The sequence below is a fragment of the Dipodomys merriami genome, unplaced genomic scaffold (genome assembly GCF_024711535.1).
Source record: "Dipodomys merriami isolate MVZ:Mamm:240054 unplaced genomic scaffold, mDipMer1.0.p SCAF_12, whole genome shotgun sequence".
Lineage (NCBI taxonomy): Eukaryota > Metazoa > Chordata > Mammalia > Rodentia > Heteromyidae > Dipodomys > Dipodomys merriami.
Window position 1 is genome coordinate 46,334,792 of NW_027202493.1, and position 22,792 is coordinate 46,357,583.

Consider the following 22,792-nt stretch of genomic DNA (forward strand, 5'->3'; position numbering starts at 1 on the left):
CCAGGGGCCCGGCGTGGCTCTCCTCCTCATGCTGAGGGGCCTGAGAGCGGCACCCAAGCCTCCATCTCCTCCTTCTTGTTGCTCCTCTCTGTGTCTCTGGGTATATTTCTCCTTTCTATAAATGGGACAGCACGGCGTAAAGTCAGACCTGAGTAGAGCGGGGCAGAGGAGCAGCGGGGAGGGAAGGGGCGCCGGCCCCGCGGTGCCCTGAGTCTCGACACAAGGACAGCCACGGCCTCTTCCTTCTCAGAGCCGCGAAGTCACGGCTACGTAATCCTTATCACCTTGTTTGCTTGAAGAAAGGAATCGTCTGCGATGCCTTAATTAACTGTCGTCATCTGCTCCAATGTCTTAGTGGCTTCCAGCGAAAGCCGGGTGTGCATTGGGAAGGTGCATTGGGGCTGTTTCACAAGAAGCAGGAATCCGCGGGGGAGGGGTGGGGAGGGGGGGAGCCTGGGGGGCTGAGCTCTGCCCATGGCTTCGCCGGGGCCTCCGCTGGCTCTCCATTGCCATGGCAACCGGGCTGGTGCAACCCAAACACCTGCCTGCCGCTGCGGCCCTGCGGCCGGAGGTGAGCTGTGGCAGACCTTCCGCTCCCACTGTCCTGGTGATTCTGGGAAGCAGACGGCCGAGTCCCCGAAGACACAGCAGCCACAGGGTTCATCTTATTTTGATCATTTTCAGCCCTGTGGTTCCCACTAATCTGTTCCCCAGGTTCCCTCAGCTACAGCTTCCGACTGAGACAGAGAACTATAAAAAGCCAGAACCGGAAGACAATGCAAGGGAGGCCTCGTCAGACACGCCCCACCCCCCACCCCGCCTCTCCGCATGAAGGCCAAGGCCTCCCGGGTGTAAGTGCACTGCAGTCCATCCAAACCACAGGACTCCACTCTGCTGGCCAGACAAACTGCTCTCCACTGGGCAATGCACACAGAACGTTCTATGGTAAAATTTTCCTGGCCGTGGAAACTGAAGAATGGCAGAGTTCTCGGGTGTATTGTTAGGTGGACAAAATCTCCTAAAATAGTCTTCAGTCACTGGTGATGTTCTAACATCCTCTCCTTAGGAGATTAGTGTCTGCTTTGAACTCCTGGGCTGAATGCGGAGAGAGTCCTACTAAGAACCTGTCACCTCATCCGGTTAAAGGTGAGAAGGGCCACGGGAAGGCGCAGTGGCCTGGCCCCAGACCAGAGAGCATGCAGTGCTGGATGTGTACACACTTGGCTGGGTGTGTAAGCACTAAGGAGGAGGAGATTTCCAGGTCTGAGCACAGTGGGTCTCCTGAACAGTTGTCTGAGGACCTGGCTCCTTCCTTGGCTGGTTCTACCACTGTGGCTGGCCACAGGCCCTGGCAGGGGAGCAAGACCTGATAGATGATCATGGCGGGGGCGGGGGAGGAAAGAAATTATATATTTGATCTACATAGAATACTAATTGTATTTGTGCCAAACTTAGTTGAAAATATGTATAATGCAATTAAACCTTCCCACAACTCTCCATCACCAATAATCTGGAAGTACATCAAAATTTACTGAATTATGTGTCTCAGTACACTCATGAGTGAAAGATATTCTCTAACATTTTGCAACAGATGCCTTAATTGATGCATCGAAATATCTCACAATCTTTCAATAAGGTAATAATTGCCTTTGCACTCTGGGGGCTGAGGTATAGCTTGGCTGTCTTGTTTAGTTGGTTCCATTAGAGTCCTGGCTGTTTGATGATGGTGTCTTATACACTTTCTACTTAGACTGGCTTTGGATCATGGTTCAGTAAATCTCAGCCTCTAGAGAACCTAGGATTGTAAGTGTGAGCCACGGACACTCAGCTTCCTTTGTACTATTGGGGAAAGATACAATGTATGAAATTCTAATTTTGCCAACATTTTAAAAATAGGTTCCATGATATTTCTTGAGCGAGTTTCCCTCTGAGAAACTTCACGTCTTTTCTGTGTATATTGTCTGTTTAGTTTCAGTGTGGCTTTATAATAAAACAGCAGTATCACCCATGAAACCCTAACTGGTTTTGAGCTCCGTGGCCAGCACTTGGCCAACACTAGGCTTTGGCTTGGCCCTGCCTGACCATATCCTGACCATAACCCGATAAAGGGTTGTCGTTAGCCCCACTTCCTAAGTTGGCAAAGCTCCCTGAGTTAGCCAGGAGTGGATATAAGTGATCATTCCAACACCATAATTTCTAATTATTTAGTACTGCCTGGCACTGGTGGTTTTGATGATGGAGTCTTATACACTTTCTACTTAGACTGGCTTTGGATCATGGCTATATACTTGGTTACTCAGAAGGTTGAGGTCTAGGGAACAAGGTTCAAAGACAGCCCAGTCAGATAATTCTTTGAGATTCCATCATTAATTAGCTAACAAAAAATGTCTATCTGGCAAAGCATAAGAAGCTCATACCTATAATCTAGCTACTCAGGAGGCTGAGATCTGAGGATCATGGTTCAAAGCCAGCCTGGGCAGGGAAGTCTCAAGTTAGCCAGGAAAAGCCAGAAATGGAAGTGTGGCTCCAGTGGTAAACGTCAGGCTTGAGTGGAAAAGTGAAGGGGGAGCAGAGGCCCCCAGTTCAGGAGTACAGGCCCCGAGTTCAGTCCCTAGCACCAGCACCTAAGAAAAGGTCAGACTGAAAGTGTGACTCAAGTGGTAGAGCACTAACTGTGGACAATACAGTTGAGTAAGAGCACACGGCCTTGAGTCTGTGATCTGATATCCAATAGTTCCATTATGGTATGTTTTAGAATACTGATGGCACCAGAATGATAAACATCTTTATATACAAATCAGGAGTAATCACTAACTGAGTTCCGTTGTATAGCAGTGTTTCCTTTTAGTCTCCATACCCCAGCCCGCCACGCCGTGTCTCTGTGCATTCTAACTGCAGTGTCAGTGTGCTGTGTTGGTTCCTTGGTAGGAATGGAGATTGCTTATGGACGTGGCTAATGTTCACAGACAATGAGCTAATTAACAAAATGTAGGACTCGCCAGCTCAGGCTTGCAGAGCTGCAGGTAACTGTGGGAGGAGGTGATTTACCCCCTACTTCCAGCCAACAATGCTGAGAATGTCATCATTCATCCATTCTGCATCTTCTTTCTACCACCGTGTGCCGGTCCTCCCGGGCACCTGTGCAGTCCATAGCTCTCGGCTCCCTGGCCACTCGGGACACTGGCAATGCCTGGCATGTACACAGCCTCTCCAGATCCCAGCTGGAAGGCCCGGGGCATCTCCAGGACATGACCGGCAGACATGCCACGGAGGGCCGGGCACACACGCAGCCCGCCATCTCCCCAGCCTGACACTGCTCTAGAACCAGCCTGCTTCTTGGAGGCTCTGTCTGGGCTTCCGAGCTTGGTGCCAGCCCTGCCTGGATTCCCAACCCACATGTAACGATAAGCACCCGCACCTTTATTTTTTATCAGCTCACTCCTCTTTCCTCTCTAGCTTATCAATCTCTCCCTAGGCCATTCTGTATTTGCTTTCTGTTTATACAGGTAAGAGGATTTTCTTTTCTCTCTTTTCTTAAACTGTCTTGTTGTTTGAAGTGTGCCTTCCAGCTGGTGGGTCTGCAGATAAGCCATGCATAGACAGGATGCCTGAGACGTGACACACAGCCCTGCTGGAGGTCCGTGTTAGAAGAAGGTCCCTTCCCCCGGGTCAGAGGCCTAGGGTCATCACGCTGCTCCTTAGCGCTAGGGTTTTGTTGTTTCACAAAAATATGAAAGCAATGCTGGTATCTGTTTCCTCAGACGTCACCCACGTGTTCTGGGTTCATGGGTTGAATTCTTGTTTGTTTTTAGAATTTAGAGCTGAGACTGGTGTTTTCTTCTGTCCACTCCGCTGTATTTTGCTGAATGGATTGTAAGGGGCCCCTGGGAAGGTCTATTCTGACCTCTTTTATGAGCTATACTAATGAATATCCTATTCTATTTTTATTGATTGCTTTCGTAGCCTTGCTAACTTTGCTCTAGAAATCAATAACTTTCTCCTCTATCCTTTGATCTTTTATCCCTTGTGCATTATCCCCCAAAACTGGTAGGAAATTCCACACTTTGGTCGATTGATGTACATATGAATTCTGCCTTTTACCACATCTACGAATGTTCTGATTCATTCCCTAGCCATTGCTGTCTGTGGCTTTAAGTTCCCAGTCTCTTGTTGTTAATGCGCTCTGGTCCTGGTGCGGCCCGGTCTGCGGCGGTGCGGTGCGCTGGCTCCTGTGCTGCCCTGGCTGCCCCTCTCAGCCTTCCTGAGCTTCCTCACCACTGCTGTCTGCTCACTGTCCTGCTGTTCTGCAAACTCTCAGTATCCTTGACAATTTCACGGGAGGTTTTGATGGCTGTTGTTGAGGAAATTCTTGATGAGTGTGTGTGACTATCCTCTATACATGAGAGAAATAAGACAGCAGAAATGAAGAGGGAAACACGCAGGTAGAGCAGTTTATCTGGAAATTAAAAAGAAAAATCAAAGGCCATTGGAGATACAACGGAAGTTCAGCACTGCAGAGTCAGAGAGCAGGGGTGACGGATTTCTCCGGAAGGTGAAATCATGCCAGGCGGAGCGGAGGTTCCCTCAGCTGGTGGCGGCCGCGTGGAAGCTTCCAGTCGAGGTCACAGCAAGGCGGGGGGAGGGGCCCTCGGGGGGGAGTCCCGCTGTGCTGAGACTGTGGGGGGGGGGACGGGTCCCGCTGCGTGTGCGGGGGGGGAGGGCGGGTCCCGCTGCGTGTGCGGGGGGGGGAGGGCGGGTCCCGCTGCGTGTGCGGGGGGGGGGGGGGGGGAGGACGGGTCCCGCTGCGTGTGCGGGGGGGGGGGGGAGGACGGGTCCCGCTGCGTGTGCGGGCGGGGGGGGGGAGGGGAGGACGGGTCCCGCTGCGTGTGCGGGGGGGGGGGGGACGGGTCCCGCTGCGTGTGCGGGGGGGGGGGGGGGGAGGGCGGGGTCCCGCTGCGTGTGCGGGGGGGGGGGGGGGAGGGCGGGTCCCGCTGCGTGTGCGGGGGGGGGGGGGGGAGGGCGGGTCCCGCTGCGTGTGCGGGGCGGGGGGGGGACGGGTCCCGCTGCGTGTGCGGGCGGGGGGGGGGGGAGGGGAGGGCGGGTCCCGCTGCGTGTGCGGGGCGGGGGGGGGGAGGGGAGAGGACGGGTCCCGCTGCGTGTGCGGGGCGGGGGGGGGGGAGGGGAGAGGACGGGTCCCGCTGCGTGTGCGGGGCGGGGGGGGGGGGCGGGGGGAGGACGGGTCCCGCTGCGTGTGCGAGGCGGGGGGGGGGAGGGGGGGGGACGGGGTCCCGCTGCGTGTGCGGGGCGGGGGGGGGGAGGGGGGGGACGGGTCCCGCTGCGTGTGCGGGGCGGGGGGGGAGGGGAGGACGGGTCCCGCTGCGTGTGCGGGGCGGGGGGGGGGAGGGGGGGGACGGGTCCCGCTGCGTGTGCGGGCGGGGGGGGGGGCGGGGGGAGGGCGGGTCCCGCTGCGTGTGCGGGGCGGGGGGGGGGAGGGGGGGGACGGGTCCCGCTGCGTGTGCGGGCGGGGGGGGGGGGAGGGGGGGAGGGCGGGTCCCGCTGCGTGTGGGGGGGGGGATGGGGAGGACGGGGTCCCGCTGCGTGTGCGGGGCGGGGGGGGGGGGGGGATGGGGAGGGACACAGGACGCAAACTTCACTGTCACCCTGTGGCTCTCAGCTACAGGGGAGGGGTGGGGAGGGCTGGCTGGCCTCCCGTGGGGCCTCCCCTGCCCGGCCTCCCTCCGACCTCCACGCAGCCGAGCTCCTCTCACTTTTCCTTACTGCTCCTGCGCAGCAGGTGGCCGGGTGAGGAGCAAAGCTGGTGCTGCAGTGGGGGGGACACCCCTCACCCCGGCAGCCAGTGACCTCCTCGCAGAAGCAGTGCAGGGAGAAAGGGAGTTGCTTGCCCTCCACAGAAACCTCCTGGCCAAGGTGGCCCCGGGCGGTGTCGGCACACCCCGGAGGCTCTGGGGGGCCTGCCTTGTCCGGCCACCACGGGACCACCAACTGGTAACGGAGCATAGTCATGTTTGAAACACTGCGTGAATTGCCTTTACACATGTGTGGGGGGGGATTGTAGGTGCGGGCGTAGGTGTGTAAGAACCATCATAACTCCCTCCAGGGTGCGGCCCCACTCTGCACCCCTGCAGGAGCGTGTGTGCACACACATGTGTGCGTGTGTGAGTGTGTGCACATACGTGCATACGTGTGTGTTCACACACACATGCGTGTATGTGAGAGTGTGTGTGCGTGCATACGTGTGTGTGAGTGTGAGTGTGTGTGTGTGCATACATGTGTGTGTGTGTGTGTGCGCGTGTGTCCAAGGATTGTCGGAAGTCAGTCTCCACTCTAGTAGGAGCTCTCGGTCAGGTTAACCCTTTGTCACTGATTTTACTCCAGTCATTTTAGGACTGGCTTTCGCAAGTCAAGCAAACTATTTAAAACTTGGAAAACACTTGATTAGTTAGCATTTTTAAGTGCAGACTTGCCTTTACAATGTACAATGTGTGGCCATGGGCAGCTGGGATCACAGTTTCCGGTGGTGGGCTGGTTTTCTGCAAGGAAATTCACAGTTGGGAAACTTTCCGTTTGATGACCAGCGGGGACGGTGTCTGGCAGCCGTTCCTCTGCGCTGCGAGTCCCCACCTTCCCGCTTATAGCCAACCCTTATAAAATGCCGTGGCTCTTCACAGCTGTTATGGCTGTGTCTGTTTGTTTCTACCTTTAGCGGTGCGCAGGGCGCTCAATGCACAGCAAAGCATCTTGATCCACGCCGCCCTTCCCTCCTCCCCCCCATCTCTCCCGACTCACCCAGCCCCTCAAGTTGCGGGCTCCATGATCACACACGTGCAGGGAATATTACTACCGCAGGCCCTTCTTGCCGTTCCTCTGCCCTCCTTCCTTCCCTGGCCTTCTCTCCCCACGCCGCACGTTCCATCTTCCTGGGATTTGTGTTGTTAAACTGCAAGTTAGTTGTGCATAGGGTAGCCACGCGACTGCTCCCACCGCCCGGCCGGGACCCTTGAGCCGTGGTAAACTATCCCTTCACTGCGGATCCAGACAAGGCCCGGCCCCAGCCAGCAGGCCGGCCTAGGGCAGCCCCGGCCGCAGCCCCTTGGCTCCCGCCCTCTGTTCTCTGAGCACTGGACGCTGGCCGCAGACAGAGAACTACGGAAGAGGGAGAGAGACATGGACGTACCATCAGGCGCTCAGATTAATATGCAATAGTTACGCTGGTTTTCGACAGCCATCAACCCCCACACCTGTGTCAAGTCAGATGCTGGAATAATGTTCAAACCACACCGCAATTTTAAAATAAGTGATAATGGCCTTGTCACTAATTTTAGTAAGAATCTCAAATAGCAAAAATAATGTATTCCTTCTTAGCATGGCTAGGAAAACACCTGTTCCAAGGCCGTGTAAATTGTTCACACTGAGTATCTGTCCCTAGACAGACATCTCTCTACTCTGTTCCAATCTGCCAGCATTACTCAGACCCCTATTAAAATGTACGTCTACTGTGTGGTGTCTGTACTTCCTCTCTCTCTCCCGTCCTCCTCCCACCTGAGCATTACCCCTGTCCAGCCTCCACCGTCCATCTGATCTGGCAGCTGTAGGTCTGGCTGCCTATTGTCCTTCTACCAAATACATAATCTGTCATTTTCTGTCATCTCTCAGCCTATCAACTGCCCTCGGTCCCAGTATCTATTTAGTGTACACGTCATCTATTTACCTCTCTATTTACCTTCTGACCTCTAGTATTTATCATCTGTTCATTTCTCTCACTCATCTAGCTCTACCAATTTTTATCTCCATCATCTATTACTCTATCATATACCTCTATATCCCTCTATTTGCCTATCTATCATCCCTCTATTTACCTATCTATCTTTATGTATCTGTGTGCCTCTGTCTCAGTCTTTCTAGCTTCCTGTCATTGTCACCCAGGGTTCATCCTGGCCTCTGCGTGGCACTGATGATCTTTCTCCTTGACCACACACTTGGTCAGCGGAGGACGTATGTGCTCTTCCATGGAAAGGTTCTTGTGCTCGGCAGAGGCCAGTCGCAGCCCTGCAGCCTGCTGGTGTGCCAGGCAGGAGCCGGTCTCGGCCGGCTGTGGCAATGCTGAGGAGCCTAACTAAACACTCTTGCCTGAAACCAGGCAGTTGGGCTCCGCGTTACTCCAGCAGCCCAACGTGCACACAGCGCCGGGTCCCCTCCTCACGACTGGAGAGCAAGGGGCCTCGAGGGTGTGCAGAGCTGAAGGTGATAGAGAACCATGTATTTGTTAGCTCAGAAAGTGTTTTCCAGTGTTTGTGATGCTATCTGTGTGGGATCCGTACCTACTGTTTAGCAGTGCCCCTGTGGGGTGTTCTGAATGTCTTCAGAGTAAACCTTGCGCGGAGCAAGCAAAATTCCTTCTGCTTTTTGAGATAGTGGGCAGTGAATCCAGCACCCAAAGTGTTAAATATTCACAGGTGCTCAGAATAAAGTGGCACTGGGGTTAAGCCACTTCAACTTGGAGCAGCTATAAATTTTGAATTTCACAAAATTCTACAATTCAACACTCCCAAATGTATATAATGATCCATGTAGATACTGAAAGAAGCTTGGGGTGATCTGAGACACATTGGAGCCAAGGAGCCAATTTTAATATTGAAACTGGGTACATGCAATGCTGAAAGTCAAAGGAAGTTCTTCTTACACAAAACAATATTGTGTGCTTTGCATTTAGGTCATCAAACTTGCCTTCGAAGAGTTCGAGCTGGAAAGAGGCTACGACACTCTGACGGTCGGTGATGCGGGGAAAGTGGGGGACACCCGCTCGGTCTTGTACGTGTGAGTATCTCCTCTTCCTCCGTGGGTATCTCCTCTTCCTCTGTGGGTATCTCCTCTTCCTCTGTGGGTATCTCCTCTTCCTCCATGGGTATCTCCTCTTCCCCCGTGGGTATCTCCTCTTCCTCTGTGGGTATCTCCTCTTCCTCCGTGGGTATCTCCTCTTCCTCTGTGGGTATCTCCTCTTCCTCCATGGGTATCTCCTCTTCCCCCGTGGGTATCTCCTCTTCCTCTGTGGGTATCTCCTCTTCCTCCATGGGTATCTCCTCTTCCTCTGTGGGTATCTCCTCTTCCTCTGTGGGTATCTCCTCTTCCTCTGTGGGTATCTCCTCTTCCCCCGTGGGTATCTCCTGTTCCTCTGTGGGTATCTCCTCTTCCTCTGTGGGTATCTCCTCTTCCCCCGTGGGTATCTCCTCTTCCCCCGTGGGTATCTCCTCTTCCTCTGTGGGTATCTCCTCTTCCTCTGTGGGTATCTCCTCTTCCTCTGTGGGTATCTCCTCTTCCCCCGTGGGTATCTCCTGTTCCTCTGTGGGTATCTCCTCTTCCCCCGTGGGTATCTCCTCTTCCTCCATGGGTATCTCCTCTTCCCCCGTGGGTATCTCCTCTTCCTCTGTGGGTATCTCCTCTTCCCCCGTGGGTATCTCCTCTTCCTCTGTGGGTATCTCCTCTTCCTCCGTGGGTATCTCCTCTTCCTCCGTGGGTATCTCCTCTTCCTCTGTGGGTATCTCCTCTTCCTCTGTGGGTATCTCCTCTTCCTCCGTGGGTATCTCCTCTTCCCCCGTGGGTATCTCCTCTTCCTCTGTGGGTATCTCCTCTTCCCCCGTGGGTATCTCCTCTTCCTCCATGGGTATCTCCTCTTCCCCCGTGGGTATCTCCTCTTCCTCTGTGGGTATCTCCTCTTCCTCTGTGGGTATCTCCTCTTCCTCCGTGGGTATCTCCTCTTCCCCCGTGGGTATCTCCTGTTCCTCTGTGGGTATCTCCTGTTCCTCCATGGGTATCTCCTCTTCCTCCATGGGTATCTCCTCTTCCTCCATGGGTATCTCCTCTTCCTCCATGGGTATCTCCTCTTCCTCTGTGGGTATCTCCTGTTCCTCTGTGGGTATCTCCTCTTCCTCTGTGGGTATCTCCTCTTCCTCTGTGGGTATCTCCTCTTCCTCCGTGGGTATCTCCTGTTCCTCTGTGGGTATCTCCTCTTCCTCTGTGGGTATCTCCTCCTCCTCCGTGGGTATCTCCTCTTCCCCCGTGGGTATCTCCTCTTCCTCCGTGGGTATCTCCTGTTCCTCTGTGGGTATCTCCTCTTCCTCCGTGGGTATCTCCTCTTCCTCTGTGGGTATCTCCTATCTCCTCTTCCTCGTGAAAGCAGTCTCTTCCCTGGCAACTTGGTTGTGTCTCAAGTATTTAAAAGCAACCAGACTGGTTCAGAGCGTGGCACCCAGGAGAACGTAGGGGGACTGTGTTTTGTGAGTGGCAGCCCACTCTCCACCCTCACCACATCAGGGATGAAGCCCGGACAGCGGCCGGATGCGTTCCCAGTGCCAGGCCCGGGGTGTGGTGCACAGGTGCCACTTCAGGGCTGGGACACAGCTCTGTGGGCTATGGGTGTGCCCCTCCCAGCTGGCCTCCTGGGGGCCCTCTGCCCCCCCCCCCGGCCTCTGCCAGCCGCTGCCCCATGCCCAGCCGTGTATGTGTGCATCTCAAGCAAGGCAATTGTCTTCAGAAAATCTCCAGCAGGTGACTTTCGGGGAGCAGGGAGAGCCCTTGTTTACCTCATTCCCCAGTTCCCTCTGCCCTGGAAAGCTTCCTACAAACTCATTCTTCAGCAGTGGAGGGAGCTGAAGGCCTTTTTCCCCCCAAACCCTCAACAAGTATTTTTATTTATTTTTATAATCTGGCAAGGTGACAAAATGTTCATTTTTTTTAACCTTCGAGGGTGAAGAGTTCTAGAAGGTGTCTTGAGGCGGTGTTGTGGGCAGCTCTGGGCAGGGCAGGGGTGGCTGGCCGTGGTCTGGGGACAGGGACAGACAGGCAACCAGGGAAGGCATTTCAGGCTTCTCATCTGCTGTGTATTGTCTCTGTGACCCTGGAGGAAGTCATTTTACCTTCTGTACCTCTGTTCTCATGGCTATAAAATATGTATACTCAACTCTCCCTGCCCACGGTAAGATAAACAATGAAATAATGTATGAGAAAGCTCTGTAGGGCTAGCAAATATAACCCACGGGTAAAATAGCTTTATTATTACCCTAACACCTAATTTAAGGAAGGATGTCACTAAAATAAATGAAAAAACTTTTTAAATAAATGCAAGATTTAAAATATAAATGCAGTGAGGCGAATTCCCACAGGTTACTATTAAGGACCTAAAATCATACCCTGGTTTTTATAAAATGCTATTTGTTGTGAAGAAAGTGACAGCAAGCTATGTGTTACAGTGACATAAGTGTTATTAGGACTCCTCAATGGTCCAGTTCCATAAATGAAGAACCAAATGGCCAACTGCATCAAGCTGAAGTGTCCTGCGGGGGACATAATGAAACCAGGACCAGTTGGGCATTTAATCAGCAGTGCCAGAGGAAGATCTGCTGAAATCATTTCAGAGAAAGGAGACGCGGCGTGCCCAGCCGCTTCCTGGAATAAGCAGGTCATTTTAGACAATACGTCGATAAATACTTCTGAGGACTTACATGACCCACATCATTCTCAGCATGAAGTTTCCAATCTAATTGGAGAAATGACAGGTGCACCTGTGTTGGTTAACTGGTAGACAGACCATTGGATCACAGAATCTCAGAGACATGCTTTAAATGGAATGGGTGTTGAGTCTCCTTTCCAGCAGATGGGTAGTTCCCACAGTGGTTAGCCCGATATCTTCCCCCTTCCCTTCTTCCTTCTTCCAGCTCTCCCTACCCAGATCTGGGTTTTAGGAGCAGTTCAGAGAAGAGGTTTGCCTGATATTCAGAAGGCTTATTCTAAGTATGGTTTTTAAAATCCCAATTTCTGCTTCAAGTTTTATGGCAAACACACAAAACCGGTCTGTGAGCTTCCTTGAAGGACCCCGGTCTTCCTCAGAGATGGATGGATTTTCTCCGCTTATATTTTTAGAGAGTGGCAGGTTCAAAAGGAAATTAAATAACTTACTTAAGCAATCGCTTTTGAGCTCTCCCTGAGAATAAGTGCGGGTAATTTTCTCCACTTTTCGTTTGTAGAGCTTCGTGGGAGATGTTGCCTCCCCTGGCGTTCGCTGGGGAGGTCTGGGGCTGCTCACGGGATACGGCCCACATGCCCCTCCACCCTTGGGGGCGCTGCCAGCTTGTCTCTGTGAACTGGCAGATAGAGGATCCGTTTTGACTGGGGGCGGGCTTACCTCTGTGGATTGGCAGGTAAGGGAGCCTATTATTACTCTGGCCTCTTGATCCAGTCCCAGCCCGAGTGTGGCAGGACTCTTCTCCCTGCTGTTTTCTTCTGGACGTGAGCAGAGGGCCCCATTCTGTTTTTATTAAATGACTTCTGGACATCGAAGAAAGCAGTCACTGATCATGGGCACATGTGGACAAGCCCTCGATATGACCCCAGGTCCTTCACTAAAACCCACAGCACTGGAGGAATGCGGAAGAGAGTGTGTCAGGAAGGAAGACAGAAAGATTCCTGCTTTAATGCTTCTACATAGAGATCCCTCTCATAACTGTAAAGTGTGACTAAAACACACGTGACTTGGGTTGGACACCAGATCCTCAGAGCCGAGGATCCCATGATCCAGCCTGGCTCCCCCTCCCCCATGACACCCCCACACCTGGCCCACCACCCCTCCCCCATGACACCCCCACACCTGGCCACCACCCCTCCCCCATGACACCCCCACACCTGGCCCACCGCCCCTCCCCCATGACACCCCACACCTGGCCACCACCCCTCCCCCACGACACCCCACACCTGGCCCACCACCCCTCCCCCATGACACCCCCACACCTGACCACCACCCCTCCCCCATGACACCCCCACACCTGACCACCACCCCTCCCCCATGACACCCCCACACCTGGCCCACCACCCCTCCCCCATGACACCCCTACGTCTGGCTTTCCTTGCGAGGCGCCTCAGCCGTCACAGCTCAGATTTGTTTTCCAGGTTCACTCAAACTTAGTTTCCTTCTGTGCTTCCCTGAAAGTTTTGGCTTGCTTCTCTGAAGAATTATTTATTCAGTATGAAATAGTATGATAGTGCTCAGCAGGGAAAAAGAAAAAATAATCTTTGGTCCTTGCTTTGAGGAGTAATCAGCTTTCTGAAGTAAATTTTCTGTGATTAGTACTAAAATAAAACGATCCAAAGTAAGAGTTGGTAATATAGCTTTCAGTTTCATCTTGGATTTTACACTCTGGGAAGCATTTTTCCTTCCCGATACATTTATTTATTGCCTTTGGCTGTAAATGAAGAAGTAAAACATCTTACATGATTCTAAATGGTTATTTAGTTTGGTCTTAGGGGAAGATAGCCTCTTCTGCATACATGTTGGCTGCCTGAGTGGGGTCCTTGAAGAGCCATTGTTTGGGCCCCTGGGGTCCCCATGCCCCCATGGCCTTCCCAGTGACTTCCCACACTCATGCATTCTGTTTTCACTTAGACCATCTCTTAAAGAGAAGAATCGTTGATAGGCTGGGATTACCAGCAGCGAGGGGCAGCCTTAGGGAGGGGGCAGGACAGAGATGGAGGCTGGGCCACAGAGCAGCACGGGATGCCGCAACCAATACATAGTGTATGCCCACGGTTACATCCCCGATGCCGCAGTACAGGATCGCCACGGTTACATCCCTGATGCCGCTGTGTGGGACCACACGGGCGCACACACCCAAGCACTGACACCACAGAAAACCTGGACAAAGCAGGTGGAATCACTGTCAGTGTTCTGATGCACATGTACCTTACATCGGGAAACTTAGGAAAGAAGACAGGGATCCCTCCACATTCGTTCTGACTAGTTCATGTAGATGTATGATTTTTTCAGTTGAAATGATCAATATTAAATTTAGTTATTAAAAATACTGTGTTGAGCTGGGCACCAGTAACTTACACCTGTAATCCTAACTACTGCAGAGGCTGAGACCTGAGGATTGTTGTGTGAAGCCTGGGCAGAAACATCTCTGAGACTCTTTATCTTTCAAAAAGCCAGAAGTGGGGCTGTGGCTCAAGGAGCAGAGCACTCACCTTGAGTTAAAAAGCCACGGGCAGTGACCAGGCGCTGAGATCAAGCCCTAGGACCAGCACACACATGCACACACACACATACACACACACACACACGGGCACACACACACAGAAATATTCCCGATGGAAAGGGAATTCTATATAAAATTAATAAATTACATCTCAAAAAAGCAGTATAAACTTTGCTGGTGAAAAGCTGAACGAACTCTTATACATAGTAAGATGTCACTTATACAAAGCTTTACAAAAGCAGTGGCTTTTGTAAAAATGCAACCTCTTATAAAAGATTGCTCCTGGCTTGCCCCTCTTCTATAAATTGGATGCACAGGCAAAACAGATCTCTCCTCGTATTGAGTAAGCAAACAAAACAGCCAAACAGAGGAGAAGGCAGACAGAGCTTCAGGAAGAACCACACAGCCAGCGGCTACACAGCACTGGCACACGCTTCTTTCCCGTTGGTGGGAGCCTCACACCAGTTGGTTTCTGTGTAAGGATGGTTGTCCGTCTTCCTTGGAGGAACCGGGGGGTGGAGCTCCCTTCACTGAGAATGTTGGACTGATGGACAGATGGCATGATGGATGGGGCAGATCACCTGTTCACACTCCCCAAACCACTTTGCTGAAAGCAAAGCTTCCCATTGGACAGGGACATTGTTTGGGTTGGACCGTTTCTCCCTGCATTTCTTCTATTTCTGCCAGCATGGTGAGCTCAGTGAGTGGACTCGGCCTCCTTCTCGCCGTGGACAGCAGAGGCCATGAGACTGTTGTGCTAGCACACATTCACACGGTCACTGAAACTTCCATTCGGCTAGACCTAGACATTAATATGCAGAGGAAATGTCCAATCAACTCCAGCCAGATTCATGTCAGCAGTGCATGCTGTCCGTTTTGATATTCCCTCCATGTTTGATTTCCTAGACAGCATTTAACAGACTTTATGATACAGGTAGATTATAGTTCCACCTGTAGTAATTCCAGATGACCCCAGCATCTTGTGAAGGAGTGTGCCCCTTCCCACCCTGAAGGCTCCCGTTCTTCAGCCGTAGAGCCTAGGGCATCTCTCTCTGCACATGCCCTGACCAGTGTCGCCAGACTTCTCCCAGCCCCCACCCTGCAAGTCCGGTGCCTGGAGAAGACTCTGGTCTCCAGGCCATCAGGTGCATTAAGGTGGTCATTGAAGGGAAAGGAAGTGGTGCATGTTTGAAATGGTAGAACGGTTTCCTTAGATGCCAGTGTCGCTAGGTAAGTGTTCAGATAGCGGTGGTGGACTCCAGTGGAGGAGCCCGACCCCTTTGAGGTGTGGAGGGATGGTTCACTGTCATCATTAATGTCGTCCATTTCCTCTCTGTGCAGCCTCACGGGATCCAGAGTTCCTGATCTCATCGTGAGCATGAGCAACCAAATGTGGCTGCACCTGCAGTCCGACGACAGCATCGGCTCACCAGGGTTCAAAGCCGTGTACCAAGGTATGCTGACACATGCGGTCTGCGCGATGATACACGTGGTCCCTGAGATTCCACCTGACACACACAGTCCCTGAGATTCCACCTGATACACAGTCCCTGAGATTCCACCTGATACACAGTCCCTGAGATTCCACCTGATACACAGTACCTGAGATTCCGCCTGACATACACAGTACCTGAGATTCCACCTGACACACACAGTACCTGAGATTCCACCTGACACACGTGGTCCCTGAGATTCCACCTGATACACAGTCCCTGAGATTCTGCCTGACACACACAGTCCCTGAGATTCCACCTGACAGACACAGTCTCTGAGATTCTGCCTGACCCATGCAGTATTTAAGATTACAATGGGAGAAAAGGCTGTTCTGTGAGCATTATGGTAAAACCATTACTAGATCAGAACAATATCCCATAGAGACCCATTATGAGCAGCTTCTGTGAAATACTTCATCCGTCCCTCTTTAGATGAGAATGCCCACTGTGAATGTGTCACTTGACATACATGTGTCATCATTGCCTAAGAACAAAAGGACACAAATATCAAAGATGAGCTGTAAAATGTGGAAGTAATATGGATTGTCTGACACTATCATATTTTCTGTGTTTTTTTTTTAAACTTTTGTTTGTGTACTGTCTTGGGGCTTGAACACTGGGCCTAGGCTCTGTGCCTGAACTTTTGGGCTGACATCTAACACTGTACCACTTGAGCCACATCTCTACTGCTGGCCTTTTGATGGTTAATTGGAGACAAGAATCTCAAAGACTTTCCTTCCAGGGCTGGCTTTGAACCACAGTCCTCAGATCTCCTGAGTAACTAAAAGTACAAGTCTGAGTCACTGGCTCCCAAATCAAAAGACTTTTTTTGTAATGGAAGCCATCAAAATAAAAAGTAAAAAAATGTAATGTACCTGCACAATATGTATATATATATATATATATATATATGTATGTATAAAATATTGCACAAATGATATATTTGTGCTTCTGAGCCAACCCAAATATTAGAAATAAAAGGTGTGTGCCTTTCGTCAACTCTAGAAGTTGTGGAAAGATCATGGCAGGCAACGGCTCTGACCACTGGATAGGATGATGGCCCGTAGGAGAGGAGGTATCTGATGATTGCTGGTAGACTCAAATCATTCAGATTGATTCACTAATTTCAGTCTGTCTACACAAGCATTTTTAAGATTGTCTTCCAAAACAATTTTTAAAGCATTTTATTTACTAGTGCCACCATTCATTCCCAAGGGTCCGGGACATGTGACATGTTACACCTATGGGAGCACAGGGGGCACATCACACGTGTGGACACAGGGGGCATGTCACACGTGTGGACACAGGGGGCATGTCACACGTGTAGACACAGGGGGAGCATCACGTGTGTGGACACAGGTGGCATATCACACGTGTGGACACAGATGGCATGTCACACGTGTGGACACAGATGGCATGTCACACGTGTAGATACAGGGAGCATGTCACATGTGCGGACACAGGGGGCACATCACGTGTGTGGACATGGGGAGTGTCACACGTGTGGACACGGGGCACATCACACGTGTGTACATGGGGCAGTCACACGTGTAGACACTTGGCACATCACACGTGTAGACACAGGGCGCATCACACGTGTGGACACAGGGAGCACGTCACATGTGTAGACACAGGGAGCACGTCACATGTGTAGACACGGGGCATGTCACACGTGTGGACACAGGGGGCATGTCACATGTGTGGACACAGATGGCACGTCACACATGTGGACACAGGGGGAGCGTCACACGTGTGGACACATGGAGCATGTTACACATGTGGACACAGGTGGCACATCACATGTGTGGACACAGGTGGCATGTTACATGTGTGGACATGGGGCACGTCACATGTGTGGACACAGGGGATGCGTTACGTGTGTGGACATGGGGGCACACCATGCGTGTGGACACAGGTGGCATGTCACACACGTGGACACAGGGAGCATGTCACACATGTGGACACAGGTGGCATGTCACACGTGTGGACACGAGTGCCACTGAGCACTATGGATTTGGAGAATTGGAATTTTACTTCATTTTACTTTGAGAGTTTGCATAGGTAATATTCTCTCACTTTTCAAGTATACTGTATAGGAGTGGTTTCAGGTGAAGGAAAATTAGACACAGAAAAGTATGGCTTATAAAGTCTATGAGGCAGAGAACACGAAAGCACCACCGCGCCCAGCCCCAGAAGTGCAGACGCATCTGGTATGGCTGCTCTCCCCTTGAGAGCGAGTAGGGGAGAGACCCCCAGGGCCAGCCAGCCGGGGAAGGGCCGAGGGGTCCCGCCAGGAGAGCTCAGGATGTAGGGAGACTTAGTGCCTCCTCTTAATAAAACACGCTCACTAAAACACTCACGTCCCACTTGGAGGGTAGGACTTGAACGTACTGGTGATTGCTGAAATCGCTGGCATTTGGAGTTTAGACATAACCTTTAATTGAAATTCTCCATGACTGTATGGTTATTCAAGAAAGCGTGGGTGAGGTTTAATACTTTCCACATGGCCCACACCTGGCACTGCCTTTGGTAGAATCTGGAAGCCTCTGTGGAATACAAAATCTGTCCTGAAATTCAGGATAACTTGCAGTGTAGTGCTAGTCAGTATGAGTCATTTAGAAATGATATGGCAAATTAAGTAGAGGTCCTTTGTTTCTTGAGTCCTGTTTGCATTGTTATATCTCCTAACATCCATGTGCCGTTTGTCTCTCTGATCTTGGCTTACCTCACTCAACATGATTTCTTCTAGTTCCATCCATTTCCCTGCAAATACTATTATTTTGTCATTTCTAATGGCTGCATAATATTCCATGGTGTATAGATACCACAATTTTTGGATCCATTCATCTGAGTTGTTTCCTTATCATGGCTATTGTGAACAGTGCTGCAATAAACATGGAGGTGCATGTGTCCTTGTATACTGGTTCCTGTTGTTCAGGGTAGATACCTAGGAGTGGTATGACTGGGTCATAAGGGAGGTCAATAGTTAGCTTTCTGAGGACCCTCCAGACTGCTTTCCAAAGTGGTTGTGTAAGTGTACATTCCCACCAGTGGTGTAATAGGGTTCTTCTTTCTCCACATCCCCTCCAGCATTTGTCATTGGCTGATTTGTGGATGTGGGACATTCTGACTGGGGTAAGATGGTATCTCAAGGTTGTCTTTATTTGCATTTGCTTCACAACCACGGATGGTGAACATTTCCTCATGTGTTTCTTTGCCATTTTTATCTCTTCTTCTGAGAAGTCTCTCTTCAGTTCCCTTGCCCATTTAATGGTTGGTTTGTTGGGTTTGGGAGGGATTCGTTTCTTGAGTTCCCTGTATATGATGGATATTAGGCGCTTCTCTAATATATTGCTGGTAAATATTTCCTCCCAACTGGTTGGCTGTCTGTGGTTTGGAAGCTACGTCTTTAGCTGTGCAGAACCTTTTTATGTTAAGGTAGTCCCGTTTGTGGGTCTCTCTCCACGGCGTCTCTAGTTCTGACACTTCCAACCGTGGATCTGAGTGGCAAGGTTGAACTCTGCTCAATTAGAATGGAACTGCTGCTTCAGGTGCTCAGTTTGATGACTAAGCCATTTGGATTACAAGTGCATTTAACTCTAATTAGTAATCCGTTGACAATGGCAACAGTTTAGTAATAGCTGAAGCCCAAGATGTCCTGAGGGCACACGTGGCTGCCAGCCCTGGAGAAATGGCCAACTTAGTGTTAGGCATTATCTTTTGAGCAAACAATATTCTAACACTAGAAGGGCAATGAATGCGAGAAAGCTAATATAATTAATTCTGAGGACTTGAAACATGGGGAGAATATACCAAGAGAGAACATTCTAGAAATTGGTATTTCCAGAGTTACCTATTAAGCTAATCATGGGAGGTAGGGAATGACTCTGTCTCACAGGGGACAAGGTGGCAGGAGCAGCATCTGTTCCAAAAACGTGTTGTGCAAACCAGGTGCCCTTGAACTCGGGGTGCAGAGGAAGACCCAGCCGGGGCGTGGCCTGGGTGTGCCCTTACTTAACCTTGGGGTTTCTCTATAGAAGCGTCCATCCCCTAAGTACTAGTGCTCAGAGCAAACCGTGAGCGCAGCGTGGGGTCTGAGAGGGCACGACCCCCGCCCTCCTCTCCCAGGCCGCCAGTTCACACCAGTTCACACCCGCACAGGCCTTTGCTGTCTGAACTTTCTTAGGGCACCAGGGTGCCTTTTAGTCTTCACACTTTAGGCACCGCGCAGAAAACCACATGGCATCCTGTTAACGTCCATTTGACTCCTAACGAGGCTGCAGAGCCTCCATCCCTGGATCTCAGCCCCTGGGGTGGGCTCCACACTGGCGTCACAGCTCACGCCAGCCTGGCCGCTCATCCCGGACACCTGACAGTGTCCTGGGGTCGCCTGTGAGGCTGCTGCTTGTCACAAATACACGGTCGGTCAGTCAGTTCAACACTCAAGTGATGAACGGCGTTCCTGCTCATCCCATTCTGTTAATCTGCCATCACTAGTTAGATTTTAGCAGGGGGTAAATGAAAGGAAATGTTCCTTGCGGTGTGCTGCTGTGTCGTCAAAGCCAGACCTATTTTGGGCGTGCACTAAGCATCCTCTCAGTACACTGGCGGAGCTTATCAGCACGGTCCCACCGCAGACAGAAGCATCTCTGTCCCAGGAGCCCTTCCGCGCAGGAGTGAGGCGCGCAGTCGGCGGGGTGCCGTGGGGGGGGGCTGCCGCCACCGTGGTGGGGAGCAGCAGCAGGTGGGGGCTGGGACGGGCGCGGCGTCCTCTCCCCGCCGCACGCGGGCCCTGGCCTCCGGAGGCTGTGACGGACACCCATGGGCTGTGTGTTACAGACCATGGACATTTGTCCCTTTCAGGTCCACACTGGAAAGAACAGTCGAGAAGCAGCAGGCTCAGGATCCCGGGACGGGCTGGGACAGGGGCCCTTCCCCCTGGGGCCAGAAAGAGTCTCTCAGTCCCTGGGTGTCAGGTTCAGGGGCCGGGGTCGTGACCCTGTGACCTTGCCACCCCTTTAGTGACTGGGGGCAGAGCCCTCGCAGCACCACGGGAATCTTGGCTGAGCTTGCCAGGGGTCTGCAGCATCTAGAACTTTCTGCTCTGTGACTGTGATGGGGCCGTGGCTGTGGGCAGGCATGGAGGGTGCTTCCACTGGGAGGGCAGCCCCACCGGGCTCGGCCTGGGCAACCCCAGCTGCTGTCCTCCTCCACCAAGCACAGGGTGGTGGCCGTGGACGCCCCACCACCCAGCCCGGGCTCCTTGGTTTCCCGCCCCGTGTCTCCATCTCCCCGAGCCTGGGCAGCCCTCCCCCGCCCTCCCCGCACCAGGCCAGAGGTGGCCGCTCCCCGGGGGCGCTGTGGGCCTGCTCAGGGCCTCCTGTCCTGGGGGTGGGGGTCTCCTCCTGCCAGCTTCCCCGGAGCCTGGGAGCCCTGAGGGCTGCGGAGGTGGCGCTGACAGGCACCGGGCTCCGGGGCCTCCTGCAGCATCGCCCTGGCTGCCCGGGGAGAGGTGCTGCTCCCTGCGGACCCGAGGCCTTACAGGGACCCAGCCCGGGAGAGGTGGAGCCGCTCCGCCCGCTGTCGGGGTGCAGCACCCCACCCCATCCATGGCAGGCCGGCTACATCCTGGCCACGGGACCTGGTGTTTGCCGAAAGGACAGTGTGTTGTGCGTCCCTACGGAAGAGCTGGCGTGGCTCGCTTCCTTCTCCGTCCCCACACGTCCCAGCGTGCACACTCGCTGCATGCGCGGAGCCGTCTGGTAGCCACAGGGGAGGAGGTGGGGGTCGTGAGCCGCTGTCTCTCTGTGTGTGAGGCCTGGAGACCAGGAGGGTGAGGGGTGATGAGGTGCGGGGATGGTTTTTATTAAAACAGAACAAACATGCAACTGGGACAGCACGGTGGAGCCGCTCAGAGATTTACACACTCATTTCTGTGGTTGAATGTGTTGGAGAATCCGTGCCATGAGGTGCTCACCTTCATGACTGAGGGAAACGTGCACATGCGGCACCACTGAAAACCCACATTTTCTTGGGGGTAACATTTTAGGAGTGACTGGGAAACACGGCCTCCTCTTAAGAATGTGAGACAGGCCATTATTAAATATTTAAATCATCCGCGAGGCTGAGCCAAGAGAGCGGAAGGTGCTAGAGCAGATTAAGTTCCGATGCACAGACCTGACATTTAAATTCCAGGCTCTGCTTCAGTTCCCTCCCCATCTCCCCTCTTCATCTTTATCCTCACAGATGAAGTTTCATTCTCAGAGTAAACGGAGATAAGATGTGCTGAGAATAAGAAGGAAGTTCAGCTCCTTGGGCTCACGGGGCACAGTGGAGGGAAGTCTAGGCATGGTGCTTTTTAATTAGCGAAGTCAAGCACCCATGGCTCATACCTGTAAACCACTCCTGGCCACTCAGGAGATGGAGTCCAGGCAGATCACAGTTCAACATAGTCTGGGCCAAAAGAAGTTCACAAGACCTGTGTTAACAGAATAGAAGCCAAGCCTGGTAGCAGGGTGGGTCTCTCATCTTAGCCATGGAGAACAAGGCAGAACAAGACCCCATGTCTGCAAGAACCAGTCAGAAATGTCCAGGGCACAGCGACTGTGTAACAAGCACAAAGCCCTGAGTTCAATCCCCAGTGCGACCCCAAATGAAAACATACAGAAGGTTTATGAAGTCCTGAGGTGGAAGTTCTGCTCAGCATGTGTGCAAGTGTGGTCCCCCACTTTTCCAGTGGTGTGGGGCCTGGGCCGTCTCCCGTCACGTGAGCACCAGCATTTGCCTGAGATGATGTCTGAGCTCCTAGTCCAGGGTCTGAATACATTGGAGGAGTCCGCTGCTCCACCTGCTGAGACGTTTCCTCCTTATCCTTTAATTTTACCCGCATATTCTTCTTCTTGCATATTCCTACTTTCTTTAGAATCATTGAAAAGTGATTTAGAGCATCTAGCTTAGAATGACTGAACATGGCTGGTTCACAGGGGGTCAAACCCTGCGTGCAGTGCTAGTGTGGGAGTCATGGCAACGCCTTCTCCATGCTTCCTCTGTGCGCCTCCTTCCCCACGCGCCTCCTTCCCCACACGCCTCCTTCCCCGTGCACGCGCCTCCTTCCCCACACGCCTCCTTCCCCACACGCCTCCTTCCCCACGCGCGCCTCCTTCCCCACACGCCTCCTTCCCCACGCGCCTCCTTCCCCACACGCCTCCTTCCCCACACACCTCCTTCCCCACACGCCTCCTTCCCCACACGCCTCCT

General features: G+C 52.5%; 1 protein-coding gene across 1 annotated transcript in view; it reads left to right on the forward strand.

Annotated features, from left to right (window-relative positions):
- The window catches only part of Csmd1 (CUB and Sushi multiple domains 1), a 1,029,359-nt gene that overhangs the window by 779,872 nt on the left and 226,695 nt on the right, over positions 1 to 22,792 (forward strand). The window contains exons 11-12 of the mRNA XM_070015936.1: positions 8,732 to 8,835; positions 15,384 to 15,496. Of these exons, the coding sequence (XP_069872037.1) occupies positions 8,732 to 8,835; positions 15,384 to 15,496 (217 nt within the window). The remainder of the gene's footprint in view (positions 1 to 8,731; positions 8,836 to 15,383; positions 15,497 to 22,792) is intronic.